Source organism: Biomphalaria glabrata, chromosome 1, assembly GCF_947242115.1.
Source record: "Biomphalaria glabrata chromosome 1, xgBioGlab47.1, whole genome shotgun sequence".
Lineage (NCBI taxonomy): Eukaryota > Metazoa > Mollusca > Gastropoda > Planorbidae > Biomphalaria > Biomphalaria glabrata.
This window is the reverse complement of record NC_074711.1, coordinates 4,320,119-4,342,641: the sequence shown is the minus strand read 5'-3', so window position 1 is coordinate 4,342,641 and position 22,523 is coordinate 4,320,119. Positions and strand designations below refer to the sequence as shown.

At 35.5% G+C, this 22,523-nt stretch overlaps 1 protein-coding gene across 1 annotated transcript; it reads right to left on the bottom strand.

The window, feature by feature from the left end:
* Positions 1 to 59: 59 nt before the first annotated feature.
* Positions 60 to 20,163, bottom strand: LOC106074596 (uncharacterized protein PF3D7_1120600-like). Its single transcript, XM_013235393.2, has 5 exons — positions 19,822 to 20,163; positions 16,923 to 17,290; positions 14,819 to 15,186; positions 1,825 to 13,800; positions 60 to 621 (listed from the first exon to the last, which is right to left on the bottom strand). Exons 2-5 carry the CDS (start codon positions 17,114 to 17,116, stop codon positions 545 to 547), a joined length of 12,615 nt encoding a protein of 4,204 aa, XP_013090847.2. The 5' UTR covers positions 17,117 to 17,290; positions 19,822 to 20,163; the 3' UTR covers positions 60 to 544.
* Positions 20,164 to 22,523: the final 2,360 nt, after the last annotated feature.

Sequence of the window (22,523 nt, the reverse complement as noted above, 5' to 3'; positions counted from 1 at the left end):
TTACTTTGTACTTATGATTACATAATAAATAAATGTGTGGTAAATGAAGAGGAAAGGCGTTTAAACATATTTACAATTTATTGTTACATGAGTATATATCAACATGACAAACATTATATTGGAATATACATGTATAAGGATTAGTATTTAAGCATTCTCTACTCTTGAATATGCATCTGTCAGGACAATCTAAACACTATCCAAAGAGCATGAGGGACTACTAAAAGCACAAAGGTGTAAATATGATTGAACTAAGGACTGGACTTTTTTGAGTTGATTAAAGCTCTAAACAGATTTATCATAAACATTGAAGTTATGAAACAAGTTGAATTTTAAATGTCATTAGAGTATCAGTTCAAGTGTAATATAAAACTGCATTTGAACTTGTCTGTGCCAATGTTCTTGACAGGGTGTCTATAAATCACAGTACATTTCCAATATGGATCAATAAAGCAGTCTTAGTCTTAGCCAAAAGTACCAGTGTTCTTGATGAGATGTCTACATTCCTGTTGTATCCAAAAAAAAAGACAGAGGATTTCTTAATTTATCCCATAAAAGGCATCTCTGGATGAGTGACTGAATGACACACCCCTCTATAAACTGGTAAAATCCAATTTGTTGCTGTAAATAAAAAAAAAAAAGCATTAAGCACATTCATTTTTGAAGCTAGATCTTTTTTTTTTAAAGGAAAGTCTGCAATTTATAAGAGAAGAGGTAAGATCTATTTGACTTGTGTACAAACAACGTCCTTCCTTGTTCAAGATTTTTTTATTTCACTTAAATATTTTCATGTACCAAACTAAGTGTCAAGGTCACCTGTAACAACAAGTGGTTTGTAACCATTTTGTTCTGGACTTCACTGAAAGTGTGGAGTAAGCTAACGTTTTGGTACAACAATAATAAAAATGTGTTGACACAGGCAAATACTGCCAAATAGTTGTATTTATAAATGAAATGTATAAATTGGTTCACTTCATCTTTAACTTCAAGTTTTTATTACAAGATGAAATCCTTGAAATAATCATGATCATGTGTTGACTAGTTGTAAGCTCAAACAAGGAGGAGGTTAGGTTAAAAAAAAAAATGAAAATCAAATATCAAAATAAATTCTTTGCAGACAGAGCTTTGTATCGCGCCCCCCCCCCCTCCCCCCAAACTTTCACTCTGATCTTGTTCTTTCTCAAATAGTAAATTTCTGCACCTGGATAAAATATTTTGAACGCTTTGTTTATTCAATGCTTCTGTGTTGTTTTTTATTGTGCATGATATTCCAATGGACTGTTTTAAAAAATTCTTCATTTGTTTAAAGGATTAGGCCCCTACCTGAACAACAGAAATGTCTTTGTTCAGTGAGAAGTAATCTATTAGGTAAAATTATAACGCAGTTTAAGTACAAGATTTTTTTCAGTGCTTTATTTATACCAATACTAATACATAAAATTCATGGCTAAATTCATTAAAGATTTAGGGAATTGATAATCTTTTCTAATTTCATCAGGTAGAAAGAAATATCATGTCTACTGGGACTTACAACCAAACTTCCAAACTTTTGGCACAGATGCCAAGTGATCTAATATCTTGACCTTATATTTGTAGGTCAAAATATCTCAAATTTTAGATTGCACTGATTGTGGTATTTAAAGTTAGGATTTTAAACTCAGTGTAAAAGAAAATAAATGAAGAATTGAAAAAAAAAAAACTTGACTATACCTGCCCAATTCCATACAATTTGTTTTATATATCTTATAAAAGTAGCTTTTTATTGTTAAGAAATGTATTGATAAGTTTTTATGAATACATGCTCTTTTAATCTAATCAACATACCTCTGCACTTTTCAGTTGAGTCATTTTGATTGGTTTCTTGTGCATTTCCTGCACACACATCTTCATCTACTCCACTAGATGTGTATGAGACAGCATCAAGACCTGCATTGTCTTTGTCAGACCGTTGGTCTGCATTCCCATCAATGTTGTCCAGCTGTAATGTTTCTGGGGAGAGTGGTCCCTGACTGGGCCAGAATGAAGAAACAGCCAAATGATCCAACTGGTTTTCATCTGCAAAGCCATCAGCTGGATCAGTCTGGGTGGAGCTCTCTCTCTCCGTTTTTGTTTGAGTTATTTCAGTGTTTGGATCAGTTTGACTTTGTTTATCATATAGAATCTTTTGTTCATTATGAAATGATTTAAACTGTGTTTCAAATTCTTCTAGTGAGGAGGTTTTTTTAATGTTCTTCTCCTCTAAGATGGCCTTTGTTTCCTGTAATGTATCTTGGTTCAGTGATAGTGAATCAGATTCATCTGTTTCTTGTAATGCACTTTTGTTCATTAATAGTGAATCAGATTCATCTGTTTTCTGTAATGCATCTTTGTTCACTGTTAATGAATCAGATTCATCTGTTTCCTGTAATGTATCTTTGTTCACTGATAATGAATTAGATTCATTTGTTTCTTGTAATGTATCTTTGTTCAGTGATAGTGAAATTGGTTCCTTTAAATGACTTTGGAAAACAATATCCAAGTTTTCACTGTATTCCTGCATGTTAGACTCAACAGATATTTGTGATACATGACTTGGAGTATCTCTATCTTCAGAATTATGTGCTGTTATGTTGAAATTATGGCTTAAATCACAGAGTGAGTCATCTATTGAAGCATTAAACTGCATAAACGTATCTGCTGTTAAGCCTGTCACAGCACCAGTCTCTATATTGCTTTGGTCTTGCATTAGATAATAAGAAGCTTCCAAAGAATCAGGTTTTGTCTTGTCTTTGTTTTGTTTTGGGTGCATCCTTGTTTCTGAAGCATCATGCCAATCTCTAGTTAAAGTTTGCACAGACTCAGTAATGATATTTTCACACACATTCAGTTGCTCTTCTGAACTGTTTGATGATTGTGCGGCTGTTGCTTCAGTATTTAATGAAGCTTCACTAGGAATCAGATTAACACTAACTCTAACTTCAGAAGTGTTTTCATCAGAATAGCATTGGCTGTCTCCATCTACCATATCATTCTCACAATGTGTCATGTCTTTTAAAATGTCATTCTCCTGGCTTATCATGACTTCTACTTTGTCAGTGGCATCTATTTCTTGATACATAGTTTCTGATATAAAGTTCTGGTAATTATTGTCTTCTTGTGGTAGATGTGAACTGCTAGTGAACTTCGTCATAGAAATTTCTTGAGTAGTTTCTTCTACTGTCAGATAATTCTGGTTCAATTTGTCATGTATAGAAATACCTTGAATTTGTTCTAAATTTGTGCTGTCTTTGTTAATTACTTTTGTTTCATCATTTTGATTAATGCTTGTTTTTGTAGTATGGTTCTGTTCAAAGTTTTCATTGTGATTAATGTCTTCATCTTTGATTTCAACTGTATTGTGATCACCTGCAACTTTAATGTCAACCTCAATCACCTGATACTGTTCTGCATTTTTCATTTCAATAATAACCTGATCTTTATTTTCAATAATTTCCTTATTAACTTCTGCATCTTTAACTTCAATAATTTCCTGATTAACTTCTTCATCTTTAACTTCAATAATTTCCTGATAAACTTCTGCATCTTTAACTTCAATAATTTCCTGATTAACTTCTGCATCTTTAACTTCAATAATTTCTTGATTAACTTCTGGATCTTTAACTTCAATAATTTCTTGATTAACTTCTGGATCTTTAACTTCAATAATTTCTTGATTAACTTCTGCATCTTTAACTTCAATAATTTCTTGATTAACTTCTGCATCTTTAACTTCAATAATTTCCTGATTAACTTCTGCATCTTTAACTTCAATAATTTCTTGATTAACTTCTGGATCTTTAACTTCAATAATTTCTTGATTAACTTCATCTTTAACTTCAATAATTTCTTGATTAACTTCATCTTTAACTTCAATAATTTCTTGATTAATTTCTGGATCTTTAACTTCAATAATTTCTTGATTAACTTCTGGATCTTTAACTTCAATAATTTCTTGATTAACTTCTGGATCTTTAACTTCAATAATTTCTTGATTAACTTCTTCATCTTTAACTTGAATAATTTCTTGATTAATTTCTGCATCTTTAGCTTCAATAATTTCTTGATTAACTTCTGGATCTTTAACTTCAATAATTTCTTGATTAACTTCTGCATCTTTAACTTCAATAATTTCCTGATCAACTTCTGCATCTTTAACTTCAATAATTTCCTGATTAACTTCTGCATCTTTAACTTCAATAATTTCTTGATTAACTTCTGGATCTTTAACTTCAATAATTTCCTGATTAACTTCTGCATCTTTAACTTCAATAATTTCCTGATTAACTTCTGCATCTTTAACTTCAATAATTTCTTGATTAACTTCTGGATCTTTAACTTCAATAATTTCTTGATTAACTTCTGGATCTTTAACTTCAATAATTTCTTGATTAACTTCTGCATCTTTAACTTCAATAATTTCTTGATTAACTTCTGCATCTTTAACTTCAATAATTTCCTGATTAACTTCTGCATCTTTAACTTCAATAATTTCTTGATTAACTTCTGGATCTTTAACTTCAATAATTTCTTGATTAACTTCATCTTTAACTTCAATAATTTCTTGATTAACTTCATCTTTAACTTCAATAATTTCTTGATTAATTTCTGGATCTTTAACTTCAATAATTTCTTGATTAACTTCTGGATCTTTAACTTCAATAATTTCTTGATTAACTTCTGGATCTTTAACTTCAATAATTTCTTGATTAACTTCTTCATCTTTAACTTGAATAATTTCTTGATTAATTTCTGCATCTTTAGCTTCAATAATTTCTTGATTAACTTCTGGATCTTTAACTTCAATAATTTCTTGATTAACTTCTGCATCTTTAACTTCAATAATTTCCTGATCAACTTCTGCATCTTTAACTTCAATAATTTCCTGATTAACTTCTGCATCTTTAACTTCAATAATTTCTTGATTAACTTCTGGATCTTTAACTTCAATAATTTCCTGATTAACTTCTGCATCTTTAACTTCAATAATTTCCTGATTAACTTCTGCATCTTTAACTTCAATCATTTCTTGATTAACTTCTGGATCTTTAACTTCAATAATTTCTTGATTAACTTCTGCATCTTTAACTTCAATAATTTCTTGATTAACTTCTGCATCTTTAACTTCAATAATTTCTTGATTAACTTCTGCATCTTTAACTTCAATAATTTCTTGATTAACTTCTGGATCTTTAACTTCAATAATTTCTTGATTAACTTCATCTTTAACTTCAATAATTTCTTGATTAACTTCTGGATCTTTAACTTCAATAATTTCTTGATTAACTTCTGGATCTTTAACTTCAATAATTTCTTGATTAACTTCTTCATCTTTAACTTGAATAATTTCTTGATTAATTTCTGCATCTTTAGCTTCAATAATTTCTTGATTAACTTCTGTATCTTTAACTTCAATAATTTCTTGATTAACTTCTGCATCTTTAACTTCAATAATTTCTTGATTAACTTCTGCATCTTTAACTTCAATAATTTCTTGATTAATTTCTGCATCATTAATTTTAACAATATCAAAATCAATTGCTTTAATTTCCACAATTTCCTGGTCACCATCAGCATTTTTAATTTCAACAATTTTCTTACCAACTTTTAGATCAATATTCTGATCATCTTCAAAATATTGATGCTGAAGAATCTTCTCTTCAACTTGGGAATCTTTAATTTCTTCATTAAATGTTTCCTCTTTGACAATCTCCTGGTCATTGTTTTTGTCTTTGATTTCAAGGCTGTCTTGGTTTGTTTGTGCACCTTCTGATACAAAACACGCTGGATCAACAACTTTAGTTGCCCTTTTGTCATAGCCCACTTGTGCTTCACTTGTACTAACTTTATTAATGTTCTGATCTGTAAGACGTTCATGTTTAATATTTTCATCTGTGGCACTGTTATGTTGAATATTTTCATCTGTGGCACTGTCATGTTGAATATTTTCGTCTGTGGCACTGTCATGTTGAACATTTTCATCTGTGGCACTGTCATGTTGAATATTTTCATCTGTTGCTCTGTCATGCTGAATATTTTCATCTGTGACACTTTCATGTTGAATATTTTGATCTGTGATACTATCATGTTGAATATTTTCATCTGTGACACTGTCACGTTGAATATTTTCATCTGTGATACTGTCATGTTGAATATTTTCATCTGTGATACTGTCATGTTGAATATTTTCATCTGTGATACTGTCATGTTGAACATTTTCATCTGTGGCTCTGTCACGTTGAATATTTTCATCTGTGATACTGTCATGTTGAATATTTTCATCTGTGGCACTATCATGTTGAATATTTTCATCTGTGACACTGTAATTTTGAATATTTTCATCTATGATACTGTCGTGTTGAATATTTTCATCTGTGGCTCTGTCATGTTGAATATTTTTATCTTTGGCACTATCATGTTGAATATTTTCATCTGTGGCTCTGTCATGTTGAATATTTTCATCTGTGACACTATCATGTTGAATATTTTCATCTGTGACACTGTAATGTTGAATATTTTCATCTGTGGAACTGTCATGTTGAATAAATTCATCTGTGGGACTGTCATGTTGAATATTTTCATCTGTGGTATTGTCATGTTGAATATTTTCATCTGTGACACTTTCATGTTGAACATTTTCATCTGTGGCACTGTGATGTTGAATATTTTCATCTGTGACACTTTCATGTTGAACATTTTCATCCGTGATACTGTCATGTTGAATATTTTCATCTGTGATACTGTCATGTTGAATATTTTCATCTGTGACACTGTCATGTTGAACATTTTCATCTGTGGCTCTGTCACATTGAATATTTTCATCTGTGATACTGTCATGTTGAATATTTTCATCTGTGGAACTGTCATGTTGAATATTTTCATCTGTGGAACTGTCATGTTGAATATTTTCATCTGTGGCACTGTCATGTTGAATATTTTCATCTGTGGCACTGTCATGTTGAATATTTTCATCTGTGGCACTGTCATGTTGAATATTTTCATCTGTGGCACTGTCATGTTGAATATTTTCATCTGTTGCACTCTGATGTTGAACATTTTCATCTGTGGCACTGTGATGTTGAATATTTTCATCTGTGACACTTTCATGTTGAACATTTTCATCCGTGATACTGTCATGTTGAATATTTTCATCTGTGATACTGTCATGTTGAATATTTTCATCTGTGACACTGTCATGTTGAACATTTTCATCTGTGGCTCTGTCACGTTGAATATTTTCATCTGTGATACTGTCATGTTGAATATTTTCATCTGTGGTATTGTCATGTTGAAAATTTTCATCTGTGGAACTGTCATGTTGAATATTTTCATCTGTGGTATTGTCATGTTGAATATTTTCATCTGTGGCACTGTCATGTTGAATATTTTCATCTGTGGCACTGTCATGTTGAATATTTTCATCTGTGGCACTGTCATGTTGAATATTTTCATCTGTTGCACTCTGATGTTGAATATTTTCATCTGTGACACATTCATGCTGAATATTTTGATCTGTGATACTGTCATGTTGAATATTTTTATCTGTGGCTCTGTCATGTTGAATATTTTCATCTGTGGCACTATCATGTTGAATATTTTCATCTGTGGCTCTGTCATGTTGAATATTTTCATCTGTGGCACTATCATGTTGAATATTTTCATTTGTGACACTGTAATGTTGAATATTTTCATCTATGATACTGTCGTGCTGAATATTTTCATCTGTGGCTCTGTCATGTTGAATATTTTCATCTGTGGCACTATCATGTTGAATATTTTCATCTGTGGCTCTGTCATGTTGAATATTTTCATCTGTGGCACTATCATGTTGAATATTTTCATCTGTGACACTGTAATGTTGAATATTTTCATCTATGATACTGTCATGTTGAATATTTTCATCTGTGGCACTGTCATGTTGAATATTTTCATCTGTGGAACTGTCATGTTGAATATTTTCATCTGTGGGACTGTCATGTTGAATATTTTCATCTGTGGTATTGTCATGTTGAATATTTTCATCTGTGACACTTTCATGTTGAACATTTTCATCCGTGATACTGTCATGTTGAATATTTTTATCCTTGATACTGTTATGTTGAATATTTTCATCTCTGACACTGTCTTGTTGAATAATTTCATCTAAGGCACTGACATGTTGAATATTTTCATCTTCGATACTGTCATGTTGAATGTTTTCATTTGTGATTTTGTCATGTTGAATATTTTCATCTGTGACACTATCATGATTTTTTTCACCCTGGTAAATTACTTTGTCAGTTAGTCTATTTTTGTAATCAATTTCATCCTCTTTTAGACTATCCTCATTTATTTCTTCATCTTTAAGGCTATTCTGGTGAATGACTTCATCTTTTTTATCATTATGGTTGTGTTCTTTGATTTTTAAATTATCCTTGTTAATTTCAATATTTCTGAGATTATCCAGATTAATTTTATTTTCCTTGAGATTATCCTGATTAATTTCATTTTTCTTGAGATCATACTGATTAATTTCATTTCCCTTGAGATTATCATGATTTATTTCATTTTCGTTGAGATTATCCTGATTAATTTCATTTTTCTTGAGATCATACTGATTAATTTCATTTTCCTTGAGTTTATCCTGGTTAATTTCATTTCCCTTGAGATTATCATGATTTATTTCATTTTCCTTGAGATTATCCTGATTAATTTCATTTTCCTTGAGATTGTCCTGGTTAATCTCTTCCTTTTTCTGACCACCCTGTTTAGTCTCTGTATGTTTATCACTGCCAGTGAACTCAACATTATGAAGCGTACTTTGATTCAATGCCTCCTCTTTGCGTCTGTTTTTGTTAACTTCGCCTACGTGAGCACTTTGTCTGTTCATTTGTTCACTGCCCTGACTCCTTGCTTGCAACTCCTCATCTTCCCGAGTATCAAGGATAAAGTCTTCTTCCTTTAAACTGCTAACGTTCATTTCTTTCTCTCCAGAAGTAATATGGTAGAGGCCGTCATGGATGAGACCCTCTTGTCTTGTTTGTCCAGTTTTCTGACCTTTATTTTGAGCTGCTTCGTTGTTAGTATTAGACCTAGTATGGTCCATTTCTTCATAGTTTAATAGACGAAATGATTCATCAGTATCACTAACTAGTTTAGTTAAGTGTATGCTTTCTAAACCATCTAAAAGTATTGTTTGTACCAGAACTAAGTTTTGAAATGCGTTTTTTGTTTTACCGCGTTCCTGATCCAAGTTTTTTATGTCTACATTTATTTCACGTGTTTTGTTTTCTGTCCCTTCACTAAGTGTGGTTTCTGTGTTGATATTTTGAGTTTCAACCAAGTTGAAAAGGTCACTGATCTGCCCAGTTGCTTCAACAATGGGTTCACTACGCTCTGTTTGCTGTTGTAATGTCATAGTTATACTAGATCTAACACTTGGTGTGACAACGCTATGACTGGTGTGTTCATTTGACACATCGCCATGACTGATGTGTTCATCTGTCACAATTCCACTTTTTCTATTTTGTAGAGACTTAGTGGCAGTGCTTGTGTTGTTATTTGTCGGAGTCTCTTGTCTGATTTCTGTGATTGCATAATCATGATTGCTCTCTCTTCTAATCACCTTATCAAGAATCTTGTCTTCTGATAAGAGAATGTCATAACTGATGTCTTCTAGTCTGACACGATGACCATTGCTCTCATCTGGTATCGCAATGTTATTTGTAGAAGTCACAAAGTCATGACTCCTTTCCTTTGGTGTCAGTTTGTCACGTGCGCTGTCTTCTGTTGCCAAATTATCGTTTCTCTCTTCTCTTGTCAAATTGTCAAGAATGTAGTCTTTTGTTGTCAAAATGTCACACTTTCTCTCTTTTGTTGTCGAAATGTCACACTTTCTCTCTTTTGTTGTCGAAATGTCACACTTTCTCTCTTTTGTTGTCAAAATGTCACACTTTCGCTCTTTTGTTGTCAAATTGTCACGAATGTTACATTTCGAAGACTCAGTTTTGCTGTTTTCTGATATTAAATAGTCATGATTGATGTTTTCCACTGCCAGCTCTTCCCTTCCGTTATAGCGAGGTAACGTCGTCCCGTGATTGAAGTGTTCTAAGATCGTACCATCATGATGAGATCTCTCTAAAGTCTGTTTACTTTTATCAAGTTCTTGGTTCTCTTTCAACGCATGATGGGTAGTTTCTGCAATGTTCGTTCTATCTATGTCATGTTGTTCCGTGGACACGTCACAGTGGATCGCTTCAGTGGACACGGACTCTCGTCTGCTTCCTAGTTCTACATCGTGTGTCATGACTTCCGTTAACTGTTTGGACATTGAAGTATGCTGAGACACTTCCTTCACAGTTTCTAATTCTGCTTGGTGGTTTATAGAGTGACTTAAACCCAGAGGTGTGTCATCAATATTAATATGTGGATTAGCTTTGATTGTGTCAATTATTTCTTCCCTGCAGACCTCGCTATCTTTTTCTGAAATTATATCCGTCGATGTCATTGACGTGTCTTTGAAACATGATAGGTTACTTTCTGTGGTCTTCTGTTTGCCTATGAAATTGTCCTTGTTTTGATGTGCTTCATTATTAAATGTCGATTCAGTGGTCGGCCTGGACCATTCTTTCCGGTTCATTTTTACATGGAAATCATTTCCTGGGGGGACAGGGCTCATTGAACCGTGTTCGACATCGCCAATATCGACTGTATTGATTTCAGATTCAAGATCTGTTCCTTCTGCGTGCGCTGAATAGGTACAATTAGGATTGTCTCGAGACAATGGAAGCCCATTATTGGAATCGAGTAGTGTTTGAATTTTATTGTCAGGGTCCAATGCTTCATTGGTTGTAGATTCGATCTGGGTTGAGGCTAAATGTTTACATGTGTTGTCGAGAATAATTGAATCGATTCCAAACTGTGTAAAATTCAATTGATAGTTGTCGTGACTTTTCTGATTAGAATTTGTTTGATCTAGCCCTTGCTTGTAAGTGATTGGAAGAGATAGCGTTTTTAGAAAATGCTCCAGTTGCATTTCCTGTGATATGTTAGAAGCGACAATGTTTTCCATGGGTTTGTTGGCCTTTGCATGGTCTGACTGTCTTGCGGTTGAACTGTCATGTTGGCATGGGTATTGGTGCTTTGGGGATTCTATTCTGGGAAGTTGGGAGCTGCCTTGCGACTGTTCCAATGTCCAGTAACTATCTTGGCTATTGGGAAACGACAGTGGATTATTTTCGATGACAAAATGGAAGTCTGTGTTCTCATCTCTGTGGTCAGGGTTTGTCTGCAAGCATTGCATGATACCACGATGATGCAGTTCCGTCTCTGAATACGTTTTGTTTTCACATTGAGGAGTAGGCTCAGATTTGCTGAGAGCAGCTGATGAACTATTTACTGTGGAAATCTGAGGAGATGTCTCTTCACAAATTCTGTAGGTGATTCCAGTGTCTCTTTTAGTTTTATCTCCATGCATTTGAGTCAGGCTTTTGTCAGCTTGCCAAAGTCCTAGAGCAGGGTTGGAAAGATGGCGACTAGGCCACGTGACTCTGTCTTCCGATTCGTACAGAGAAAATTTGTCCCCTTCAGTAAAGTCTGTGTCTGTCCAACCCACAAAAGTCTTATTTTCATGGAAATCACGTGACTTTGGAGATGTTAAAGATGTCGTAGCCTCTGCAATAAATTTACCGTTTTCATTAAATTCACGTTCTGAAAACATTGGTTCATCTTCTTTTAAACCTTGGTTTTCATAATCCGTTGTAAAGCTATGTTTTCTTTCAAATGTTGTGTCGACGTTATCCCATAGTCTAGAACCTGTATCTAGGTCTCCCAGATTTTCTAATGTAAATGTTTTAGAACTGTTTGGACGTGGTACTCTGTTATTCATCGAGATATTGTCAGAGTCTAGCCATGCCTTTTGGGATGTTCCTTTACTTTCGACTACATCGTCGCTTTTTGTTGAGTAATGATGGTCGTGGGACTGCGTTTTCTGTGTGGCAGGCAATGTTCCTACATTTCTATTGGGAACTTGGAACTCCTTATACGTTTCATAAAAGTCATTGAAGGAATAGTCATGGTATCTGTTTGGTAAAGTATCAGTAGAACTGAATGGTAAATATCCTTGACTATTTGAAGAGTCAGATGGTTGATTGTGGTGTCTGGTCCAGTCTGCGTTTTTGAACTCTCTAAACAGATAATGTGGACTTTGGCTTGACCAGTTTGCTTCAGACAACGCTGATTGGCTAGGCTCGTGTATACGACTGTCTGACAAGGGAGAGTTATATTTATCTTGTTGATAGTCAGTTTTGTATTGGCTATCTCCAACATGCGACACCACTCCGCTGAGTCTTACTGAATTAGTGCCCCTTAAAATTGGAACTCTTCCCTCTCTATATTTGCCTGCTGATGCACGTGCAGGGTCACGCGCTGAGCTGCATGATCTGTTGTTATAGCAACTATCTTCAAATCCTCTGGTCGTCTGCTGCTCATATCGGAGTGCAGTAGCTGGTTCAAATAACCTAAATTTAGACGGCGTAATGATGCCCCGAGGAGGAACCGGTGCTGTACTGTCTAAGTTCAAGTCTTTGAAAAGTAAAGATGATCTGATACTTTCCTTTAATCCCAATTGAGAGTCCAATGATGAAATGTTAAAACTGTCACAAGTTCTTCTATTCAGGAATTGTTTATTATAACTAGATGTATAACTGCTTTCGTATAAACTATATTCTGTATCTGTGTGTAGTCTGTCTGTTTCAGATGGTAAAGATGTTTCAAACGTCGAGTCTATTAAATGTGTACTTGATTTATTTGTGTTGTTCTTATCGTGGGTTCTTTCCACATTGAAAGTTGAATGAAATAAATGCATTGTTTCATAATTTTTTCCAGAATACGTTTTCTTTTCTGCAGTTTGTGGTGAAATGGGATTATTGAAATCAACTGTTGGCTTCTCTGTTGACAACGTAATGGGGGATGTCTCTTTGGTTAGGTCTTGTGTCCATTTTGTCCACTTGTCAGCTGATGTCCATCGGTTAAGCTCTTCCTCCAAGTTACCTGTGTGTTCCAAATCTGCTTCATGAGTTCTTTGTTTGCTGTGTCCAAGTTTAGAATTGTCTGCGGACGGACTTTTGAAACTTGACCGATTGAAGTCGTTGTCAGTTGTATGCAAAGTTTCCTTACAAGCTGACCATTCGGACGATAAACCTTCTGTGAATTCATATTTATATCTCTGTCTGGTATGACTATGATTTCTGTAGGATTGTTTATGGCACGCGTTAATATCACGTGACTTCACATTTTCGTCTCTTATCGAAGGTTCAAGGTCAGTTTCTATACAACACGAGCACAAGCAGTCTGATATACGGTTGAGTCTCTGTTCCAATGTTTTATAGCCATGTTTTGTTGACTTTTCTGAGTGTGAGCAATCTAAGATTTCTACAGTACCATGAATATCGTAAACACGTGACACTGGCGGCCAGACATCACTGGATCCAATTATTTTACTTCTTTCGTCACTAAATGTTTTTGCCATAGATTGATTGCCTTTACCGTAACACCATTGGTTCAGCTCATCACGTGATACACTTAAAGATGGCGACCTGGCAAAGTAATCTTCTTTCCGAATATCTTCACATTCCAAACTGTCATTTTCTATGTCCAGTGGTACAAAGCCTGTTGATGTGTCTACAGACGTTCGCCATGTCTGGTCTTCACCCAAGTAGTTATCACCACCACATGGGCTGGTAGATGTTTTGTACGAAGGGAAACGATAGTCGGCGCTGAAGTCTGCAGATGTCACATTCACGTCGTCTGCTCTCGTCCAAGGAAGTTTCAAAATGAAACGAAAAAAATAATAATAAAGAGATTAGATCGCTGTCTTATTTCTTTGAAATATTTATAAAATTTGTGAAAAATATAAAATAATAGGTTTTAAATTTGAAAAAAAAAAATTAAAGATACAAAGCGGGAATAGGAATACTGAGATTTTTTTTTTTTCAATTAATTTTTTCGATAATATTTTGAGCGAACATTTTAGTATATTATCTTATAAAGTACAGACGTTACTTCAAAAAAGAAGATGCTTACGTTCTACGCGTGTTTCTAGGTCAATCTAGTCATGCATGTTAACCAATGATTTATATTCTGCCAAGTCATTGGTTTTCCTGGCTGGCTAATGTATAATATACCGTCCAGTGCTCCCCATGGCGTGAAGCTGTGAATCTCGGGAGTCACGAGATATAAAGCAAGAAGAGTGGCCAGCGTGAAAGAGCGCCGAACCAACAAAAAAGCTGAGAGAAGAAGCAGGCCTATCTGCAACTGATCGAACCTACCCATGCAATATATATAATATATATAATAATAATACCGTCCAGTTGACTGTATCATTAGAAACATTTATACAAGAATCACTTACAAATACAAAAACATGACCTAATAAAATACCCAGAAAGACAGAGAAAGGTGCTTTTCCTATTTCATATACTCGGACAGCTGGGGGCGGGGGTCTCAAATGAGTGTTTTTTTACATTAAAAATTAAATATTAAGCAAAATGCAGGGGCCCCCAAGAGATCAAGCCCCCGGGACCCCAAGCAATTGAAAATTCTTAGCTACGCCCCTGTGCTGGGACTAATTCGTAAAAGATTTCCTTCTTCCCTAGTGCCATTAGAGGATCGAAACGGGCTGCCTGAATCAGCAAGGAAAGAGTTTTAACACATGCATGCGCGTAGGGTGTAATTATCCTCTCTTTTGAAGAAACGTCTGTAATTTATAAGATAAGATAACGATTACCTAGATCGGAAATGGAGGTACCGTAGTTGAAAGAATTACCGTATGTGTGGTGGTCCTCCCTTAGATGATCGTAAGAGCAGTTCGAGATGGTCTCAACAATGTCCTCAATCCTATCCCATACAGGAATGTCCAGCTCCCAGTCACAGCCGAAGTAGAGGACATCGTCCGGTGTCAGTTCAGGCGGCACTTGACTTCTGCTCACTCCGACGCTCAGGTTTAGCAGACGTCTCCTTGTTCGCGGCTCGCCGATCAAGCGGGAAAAGAGGCCGGAGCGCAAATAAAGTTGTCGACACTTGGGCAGAAAGTCCGGTGTCAGGATCAGGACAGTGACGGAGGAACCACGCATTACTCGATCCAGTTCGGCCTCCATTCTGTTAGGACGTCGAAAGTCACGATGGTGATAGTAACTAAAATGTGGACATGATTAAAAAAAATGAAGTTAGTGAATATATCATACAGCATAGAGTTGCTCGATAATTCTGGTTTAAATTTTTTTTTAAAACAAGAAAAACATTCAACATATTTTTGAAAAAGGGGGGGGGGGGAGTTGTCGATGGCCTGTACCGGTAGTAGAAGTTAACTTTCAACATTTTTTTAAAAGAAGGTTAGCTTTTGATATAATTACTAAAAGAACCCTCCCACTTTTTTTTTATTTACAATGCTGAAATTGCCGTTAGAGTTAGTAAATAGAAATAAATAAAACAGATTAAACGAGTTTTTTTTTTATTTGCTAAGGAAATTAGGCTATATCCGAGGGTGATCCCAGAATTTTAGTGTTTAGTTTTTTTTACGCACTTTTCACATTTTCTACCTAAAAGTCACACTTTTTTTTTTACAAAGCTTTTATCAACTCATTCTGCCTGTCTGTCTGGTAAAAAATGTTTACACGTTATTTCTCCCACACACATTCTGGGATCAACCTGAAACTTCGCTCAATTATTCATTGACATAGACAAGACATGAATCAATAATAATTTTTTAAACTAACCAATTAGACAATTAATTGCTGGTAATTCATTATTTTCTTTAATATCAACAAGGGAAACTAATACTTTAGTATGCAGATATATGGCTAAATGTGTTGGGTTTAGTCCCCTTAAATAATTGTAAACGCGTTCTCCGATCAAGTTGATACTTTGAACAATTATGTATTGTACCTAACAAAACATGAATCAATAAACAAACATACTCAATTAGTTAATTATTTATTGGTAATTAATTATTTTGTTTGATATTGAATAAGGGAAATAACTTTAGATAAGCTTTATTGTTGTTGTTTTTTAAAGATTTTTAGCGGCCCCCGAAAGGGGAAAAGACGCTATTAGCTTTGTGTGGCCTGTCTGTCCGTTCGTCCGTCCAGTTTAGATCTCAGAAACTAGAAGAGAAAATGAACATTGGACATCATGATATTTTAGATCATTCAAAGTTCTGATGCAAAGACTACTTTTTTCTTTTCTGAAAGCGAAAAATATAATTTTCTAAATCAATTATGGAAGCAGTTTTTTTTCATAAAAATACAATTAATAAATACTTTTTCAGATAATCACCAAAACTGCAAAAACCGAATATCTCAGTGTAACACAAAAGTAAAGGAATTCTTTTTTTTTACGGGAACGTTTTTTTCTTGAGACTTTGAATAACAGACTGACCCTTTACAAAACAATTAGATCAATTACATACTCATTATAAGACATCAGTTAGGCCAGGTTCACATCTAACTTCACATTCACTTTCACCTATCATTTGGTCTGTTGGACCTTTGGGGCACCACACAGAATCTGTCAACCTTCTTTCTCCATTCTACTCTGTCATTTGATTTTGATAGACTTTCATTATGATATTCTTTCTGAAAATATTTTTATACCTGCCCTTTTACCCGCCTGGGTGGACCACTTCTGATAGAATTTAATACCGATATTCTTCTGAAAATAATAAAACTTGCCTTTTTTCCTGACTGGGTGGACCACTTCGGGGGGGCTGATTTTGAGTTTGTGTTGCAACACAAGCTGTCTTTGTAACCTTGTTTTTATATTTTGCTTGTTTACATTGTGGTTTAAACTTTTATTAAAAAGATGGTAGAATGCCGTGACTAAACAATATTGATTGCCTGGATATATTGATCTAGCATCTGGAACCTACTGACCTGTTAACGTAACCTTTCATCTCAAGCCTGGACACCAGTGCCCGCGTGACACGCAGTGCCAGTTCCATGTCTGACGTCTGATCACCCGTGTCACTTCCGGTGCCATGGTTATAGATCACATTGAAGTGATATATGCGATGAGGTGCTAAACGCCGTCTGGGAATACGAAGGTCAGGGTCGTGATATACCGCCATGTTTGGACTACTTCAAGAACTGGTATCTCAAAAGTGAAGCATAGAGCAGGGAGACGGCACCAGTTATTAGGCTAATAGTTGCCAACGAGCCGAGCTTTCTGTAGACGTTGAATACAACATGATTAGAGAACTTTGTCCTTCTGTACTGAACTTTTCAATCGTCGTTTTCGTCATCTGTGAACAAGATTAGGTTACAAGTTAACATTAAGATAAGATAAGAAATTTAATTTGACTACATGACTACAAGTCAATTCATGAAAGCTCAAAAATTAGAACGCTTTTCTTAAAAGTCAAGAAACAATCATTCAAGAGAAGAAAGATAATTAATTCTAACCCAAAAAAACATTATAATACGTATATAGGTCTATTATATTCTTTGACCAAACCGTTACATTAATTTTTAAACTACACAATTAAAAAAAGATAGCCTAATTAGAGCAACGGTCATTTCCCGCTTAATTTCTCGTTCCATTTGCTAGGACAAATTTGTACAAATACTCCTTCTTCCCTAGTGCTATTAGAGCATGGAATGGGTTGCCTGAGCTAGCAAGGAAAACCAGTGACTTGGCAGAATTTAAGTCATTGGTTAATATGCATGACTAAATGCATGACGAGTAGGACGTAATCATCTTCTTGTTTGAAGTAACGTCTGTATTATATAAGATAAGATAAGATAATTTTTTGTTCTTAAATAGGGTTACCAGACGTCTGGCAAAAGAAGGACATATCTGTCATTCGTATAGGTTTAAGTGTGAAAAATGTTCGATTTTTAGTCTTTTTTTCTTCTGCTATAGCATACTAATCGAATTCATTTCTTCATATTGTTGTAACTCCGCTCCCGAGCCACACTGATGGTGCGCATCAGAGCGCCATTCAACACAAGCAGTAGAAGACATGTTTAGACAGGAAGAAGGACTGTTGTGTATCCGGCTAAAGTGATGGAAGTCTAAGCTGTCTTGACTCGAGAGAACGTTCTTTGTGCTGTGAACTGTGTTGAGGACCTGGGGCGGCAATGGGAAGTGTGTCGGTGGTCTGTATTGGTATTTAGGTAGGAAAGGACTGGTGTCACTTGAGATAGGACATTCTGGGACTTAATGGCTGAAGTCCATGCCTGTTTGTACTGTAAATAAATACCTAGTTTAGTGTTACCCCCTGCCTTCCGTTGATTGCCTACCTTAGAGTTACAACAATATATTTCTGGTTCAAAAACACCAACTCGCTTATCTTTCTTCTTCTTCTTCTAGCCAGCTTTATTGCTGCTGAGCTGTGAACTCTTTTGCAGACTGTGCCAAGAAAAAAAAAGTGGTCTGTTTTCTTCAGTTGTTCGGCACTGCCGTACAGGGTGTTGGCTATGTTGGGCTGTAGTGGAAGTAGGGTCTGCCTAAGGTGGATTAGGAAGGGGCATTCAAAGAGGATGTGGTTTACGGTTTCATAAGGGTGGGAGCAGTGTATGCAAAGGGGGAGTTGTGTGGACAACTCGCTTTTAAATGATGTAGACCATATTGCCATGCATACTGTAACTAAAGTAATGAGATGCTGAGTTAAGTGACCCCTACTGCTTCTTTAGATCAAATACAGGACAGAAAGAAGACATTTTTTTGACAACCTACATTATAAACAGCAAAAGTAAAGTAAAGTTCCCCTTTCAGACCTTGTGGTCTATAAGGCAGATGATGTCAAGGTCATGATGTCAAAGGTCGTCTTGTTCTGTGGCCTACGGTTAACGAGGGTGTCATGTGGCCAGCCCAACGACCAACCGCCTTTACTTTTTCACCAAATAATGTCAGGTACCCATTAGAGCTGGATAAACTGAGAGGCGCCCCCCCCCCCTTATGATAAAAAAAAATCCCGGTCTTCACCATGATTCGAGCTTGGGACCCCCGGTTTGGAAGCCAAGCGCTCACCGCTCGGTCACCGCGCCTCAGTGATGTCACTCAAAGCGCCTCAAGATCTTTAATATATTTTGCACAGTCGAGGCACAGTGAACAAAAGAGAGAAGCAGACTCTTCACTGCCTCAGAGGCATTCTTCTTTACTGTGTGTTGGTTTACAGCCTGTAATTTACTTTGTTTCATCAAATACATTTGAAAGTTGAGATTTTTAAGTTTTGTCATGTGGTTGTTTTTTGTTTGTTTGTCCTGCTATGTAAGCGTTTGTCCTGCTATGTAAGCGTTTGTCCAGCTATGTAAGTGTATGTCCTGCTATGTTAGCGTATGTCCTGCTATGTAAGCGTTTGTCCTCCATTCTGTCCTTCTTTCATCGTGTAATTTTCTGGTAACTTAAAGGGCAGTGCAAAATTTCTAGTCATAGAATGCAGATTTTATTAGCTCATTAAATAAAATATTTGTCTTTTTCTTACGAACACTGGATGTCGCTGAGAGGCCATAATCGCTTGGCTACGGCTTAGCCACCTATCAAGGGGGCTCGAGATCAAATCCCGACTCGAGCAGAATTGTATTAGCTAAGCGCCACAAGGCAGAACGGCAATCTTCTCCCAGATACCCCCTCCCCTCACTGGTAGGCAAAAGTGATTGGACCATAGCATTTTTACGTGTAAGCACTTTACGTATATTTAAAAAAAAAAGATTGATCTCATTTGTTTTGTTTTCTAAGCACTGAACATCATATTTTAGCATCATTTTCTATTTTTAATTAAAGTGTCAACAGAACATTTAAAGTGTCAACAGACCAAAATGTCCAACTTACCACTCAGATTCTGATGTCACAATAGCAACATTAAAAAAGTTAATCCATGCGAATATTGGCATTGATATCAGATTTTATTGTATATTGTATTTTCCAAATTATAAAAAACCTTTTCTTTTATTTGAATTTCTTCCAGCAGATAACTAGAATGTGTATAATATATATATATCCACAAATATGTCCGGTGTTGTTTTGTCACAGAGCGGTAAGGCTTTAGTTTGTATCCTGAACCAAGTCCTATAGAAACACTGATGATACCTACAGATCTTACCTGTGCACTGGTACAGAAGGAATGACGCGTATCAGGAACTATTGATTGTTGTAGCCTACATTTTTTAAATCGTTTCAAGAGCCCATAGAATGTTAGGCATTAGCTGGTTTTTAAACGTTTGAAGGACGAGAGAGAGAGAAGGAGAGAGAGAGAGAGAGAAGGAGAGAATCCCAATACGATAGTGTTTCAGTTCATCGATCGTGTGGGCGACAGTAAAGGTGTTCTATTGGTGTATGTGTTTTATTGAGTATAGGTGTATTATCTTATTTGTCTTCTGACGAGTGTGTTGGTATTATGTTACATGTGTGGAAGAATTTTAATAACCATGAAATGCTGATGTTTACATAACTTGTTGTAAAATTAAAGTATTGCTAGAAGAAAACCTGAGAGTGTCGTATTATTTTGAAGAGTCTTGTGTCCTAAAGCTGCTAAAATTATATTAGCTGGGAGTTTATTAAAGTTTATTAAACCATATCTCTGCGTTGGATTGAAGGAAACAGTCATGAAATATAATATGCCTATAGCTAAGCCCCTATGTGGGCCTATAGGATTAGGTTGAAGTTATAAATAACAATTGTTAGCTTGATCTGCCAAAAGATTATCTAGATTGTAAGTGTTAATCCTTTTAACGTTGGCTTGGGATAAAAGATAAAGAGAGAGACAGAGAAAGGGGGGGGGGAATTTAAAGTGAAAAAAGTGTTGTACTTAGTAGACTACTAATATCTAATCTTATCTTATATAAAACAGACGTTACTTCAAAAAAGAAGATGATAACGTCCTACGCGTCATCCATTCAGTCATGCATATTAACTAATGACTTAAATTCTGCCAAGTCACTGGTTTTCCTGGCTAGCTCAGGCAACCCATTCCATGCTCTAATAGCACTAGGGAAGAAGGAGTATTTGTACACATTTTTCCTAGCATATGGGACGAGCAATGTGCCTTTATCTTTGTGTCTTTCTGAGTATTTTATTAAATTTTGTTTTTGTATTTGAAGATTATGGTTCAGTTTTTTAATGTATAATTGCTAATTAACTTTACTATAAGGTCAACCCTTGATATACAACTGCGGTCACAGGTTGGGCATCTGTAATCGCCACGTGCTGTGGCACTGTCACTCCTCTTTCTACTTCCGGTGTGTACGCCATCTGCAATCCAAAACCTTCCTTTATGCTTGCCATGCTTTCCATCTAGATCTTAAGGTTCTAACTAGTGCCTTATTTTCCCAATTGTTGGCGTCAATTTTGAAGAGCTTCATGTCGCATTTGCATACACCAAAAGTTGATCAAATGGACATTATGTTCCGATATTATTTTTTTTATCTCTGATAAAGAAATGCCCAAAAGAAATAGCGATCAGAAAGTCATTTCTAGGTTTCCATATTTGTGAGCTAAATAGCAGAGTGGTCATTTTCGAAGTTGCGATTGATCAAAAAATGACACAGCAGACTGACTTCACTTACTGTCTCTCCATGGAGCGAGAAACAGCAGATAGCACAACTTTTCTTCTATGGATGATTCAGTTTTTAAATAATGCGGTTGTTACAAAGACAGTTAGTGTGGAAACACAAACTGAAAATCGTCCCCCGAAATGGTCCACCCAGGCAGGTAAAAAGGCAGGTTTCAATATTATCAGAATGACATTCTATCAAAGACAAATCACAGAAAATAATGGAGAAAAAAAGTTTAACAGATCTCGTGTGGTGCCCCAGCGGTCCAGCAGACCAAAGCATAGGTGAATGTGAAGTTAGATGTGAATTATTAAACTTTCAATAGGATAAATAGAATACCGCTCAATAAAAAAAATTAATACAAAACTAAAACTTATATTTAGTCTAGATTACCTCCATACAAAAACGTCGCAACCATAACTCTATACCTTGCATTTCATAAATATCAATAGTGCATTTACAAGGTTAGTTTAAGTTATAGTCAAAATAACATAGCACACCTTAATATCAGTGTCACAACTCGAAGCTGACAACCTAAACCATGGAGGCACAACCCAGCCATCCGACCAAACAAGCTTGACTCCACCAGAGTCTCAAGCCTGCGTCCTTAAATAATAAAAAATAAACATTCATTGAGATCGCCATTCCCAAGATCATAGGACCAACGAATTTCGAGCTAAGACATTCAGAAAGCAGTAAAAGCAACTAGCTTACCCAATACTGGGGAAGAAAACAGCAAAGAACGCAACTCAGCAAAGTCAGAACAACCCCAACAAAGACAAAGAACGTAATGACAACAAAGCGCACCCTTAGGAACAGAAACTCGCGAAACCTTCTGGTGCTCATAAGATATAACTTAATGCTAAGAAATAAATACTGTCACATTTTACGTGTCTAGAGATAACCTTTTCCTTTTGCAAATTCTCATGTGACTAAATAGGCATAAAAAGACCTAAATAGGCCTAAATAGCTATGATCACA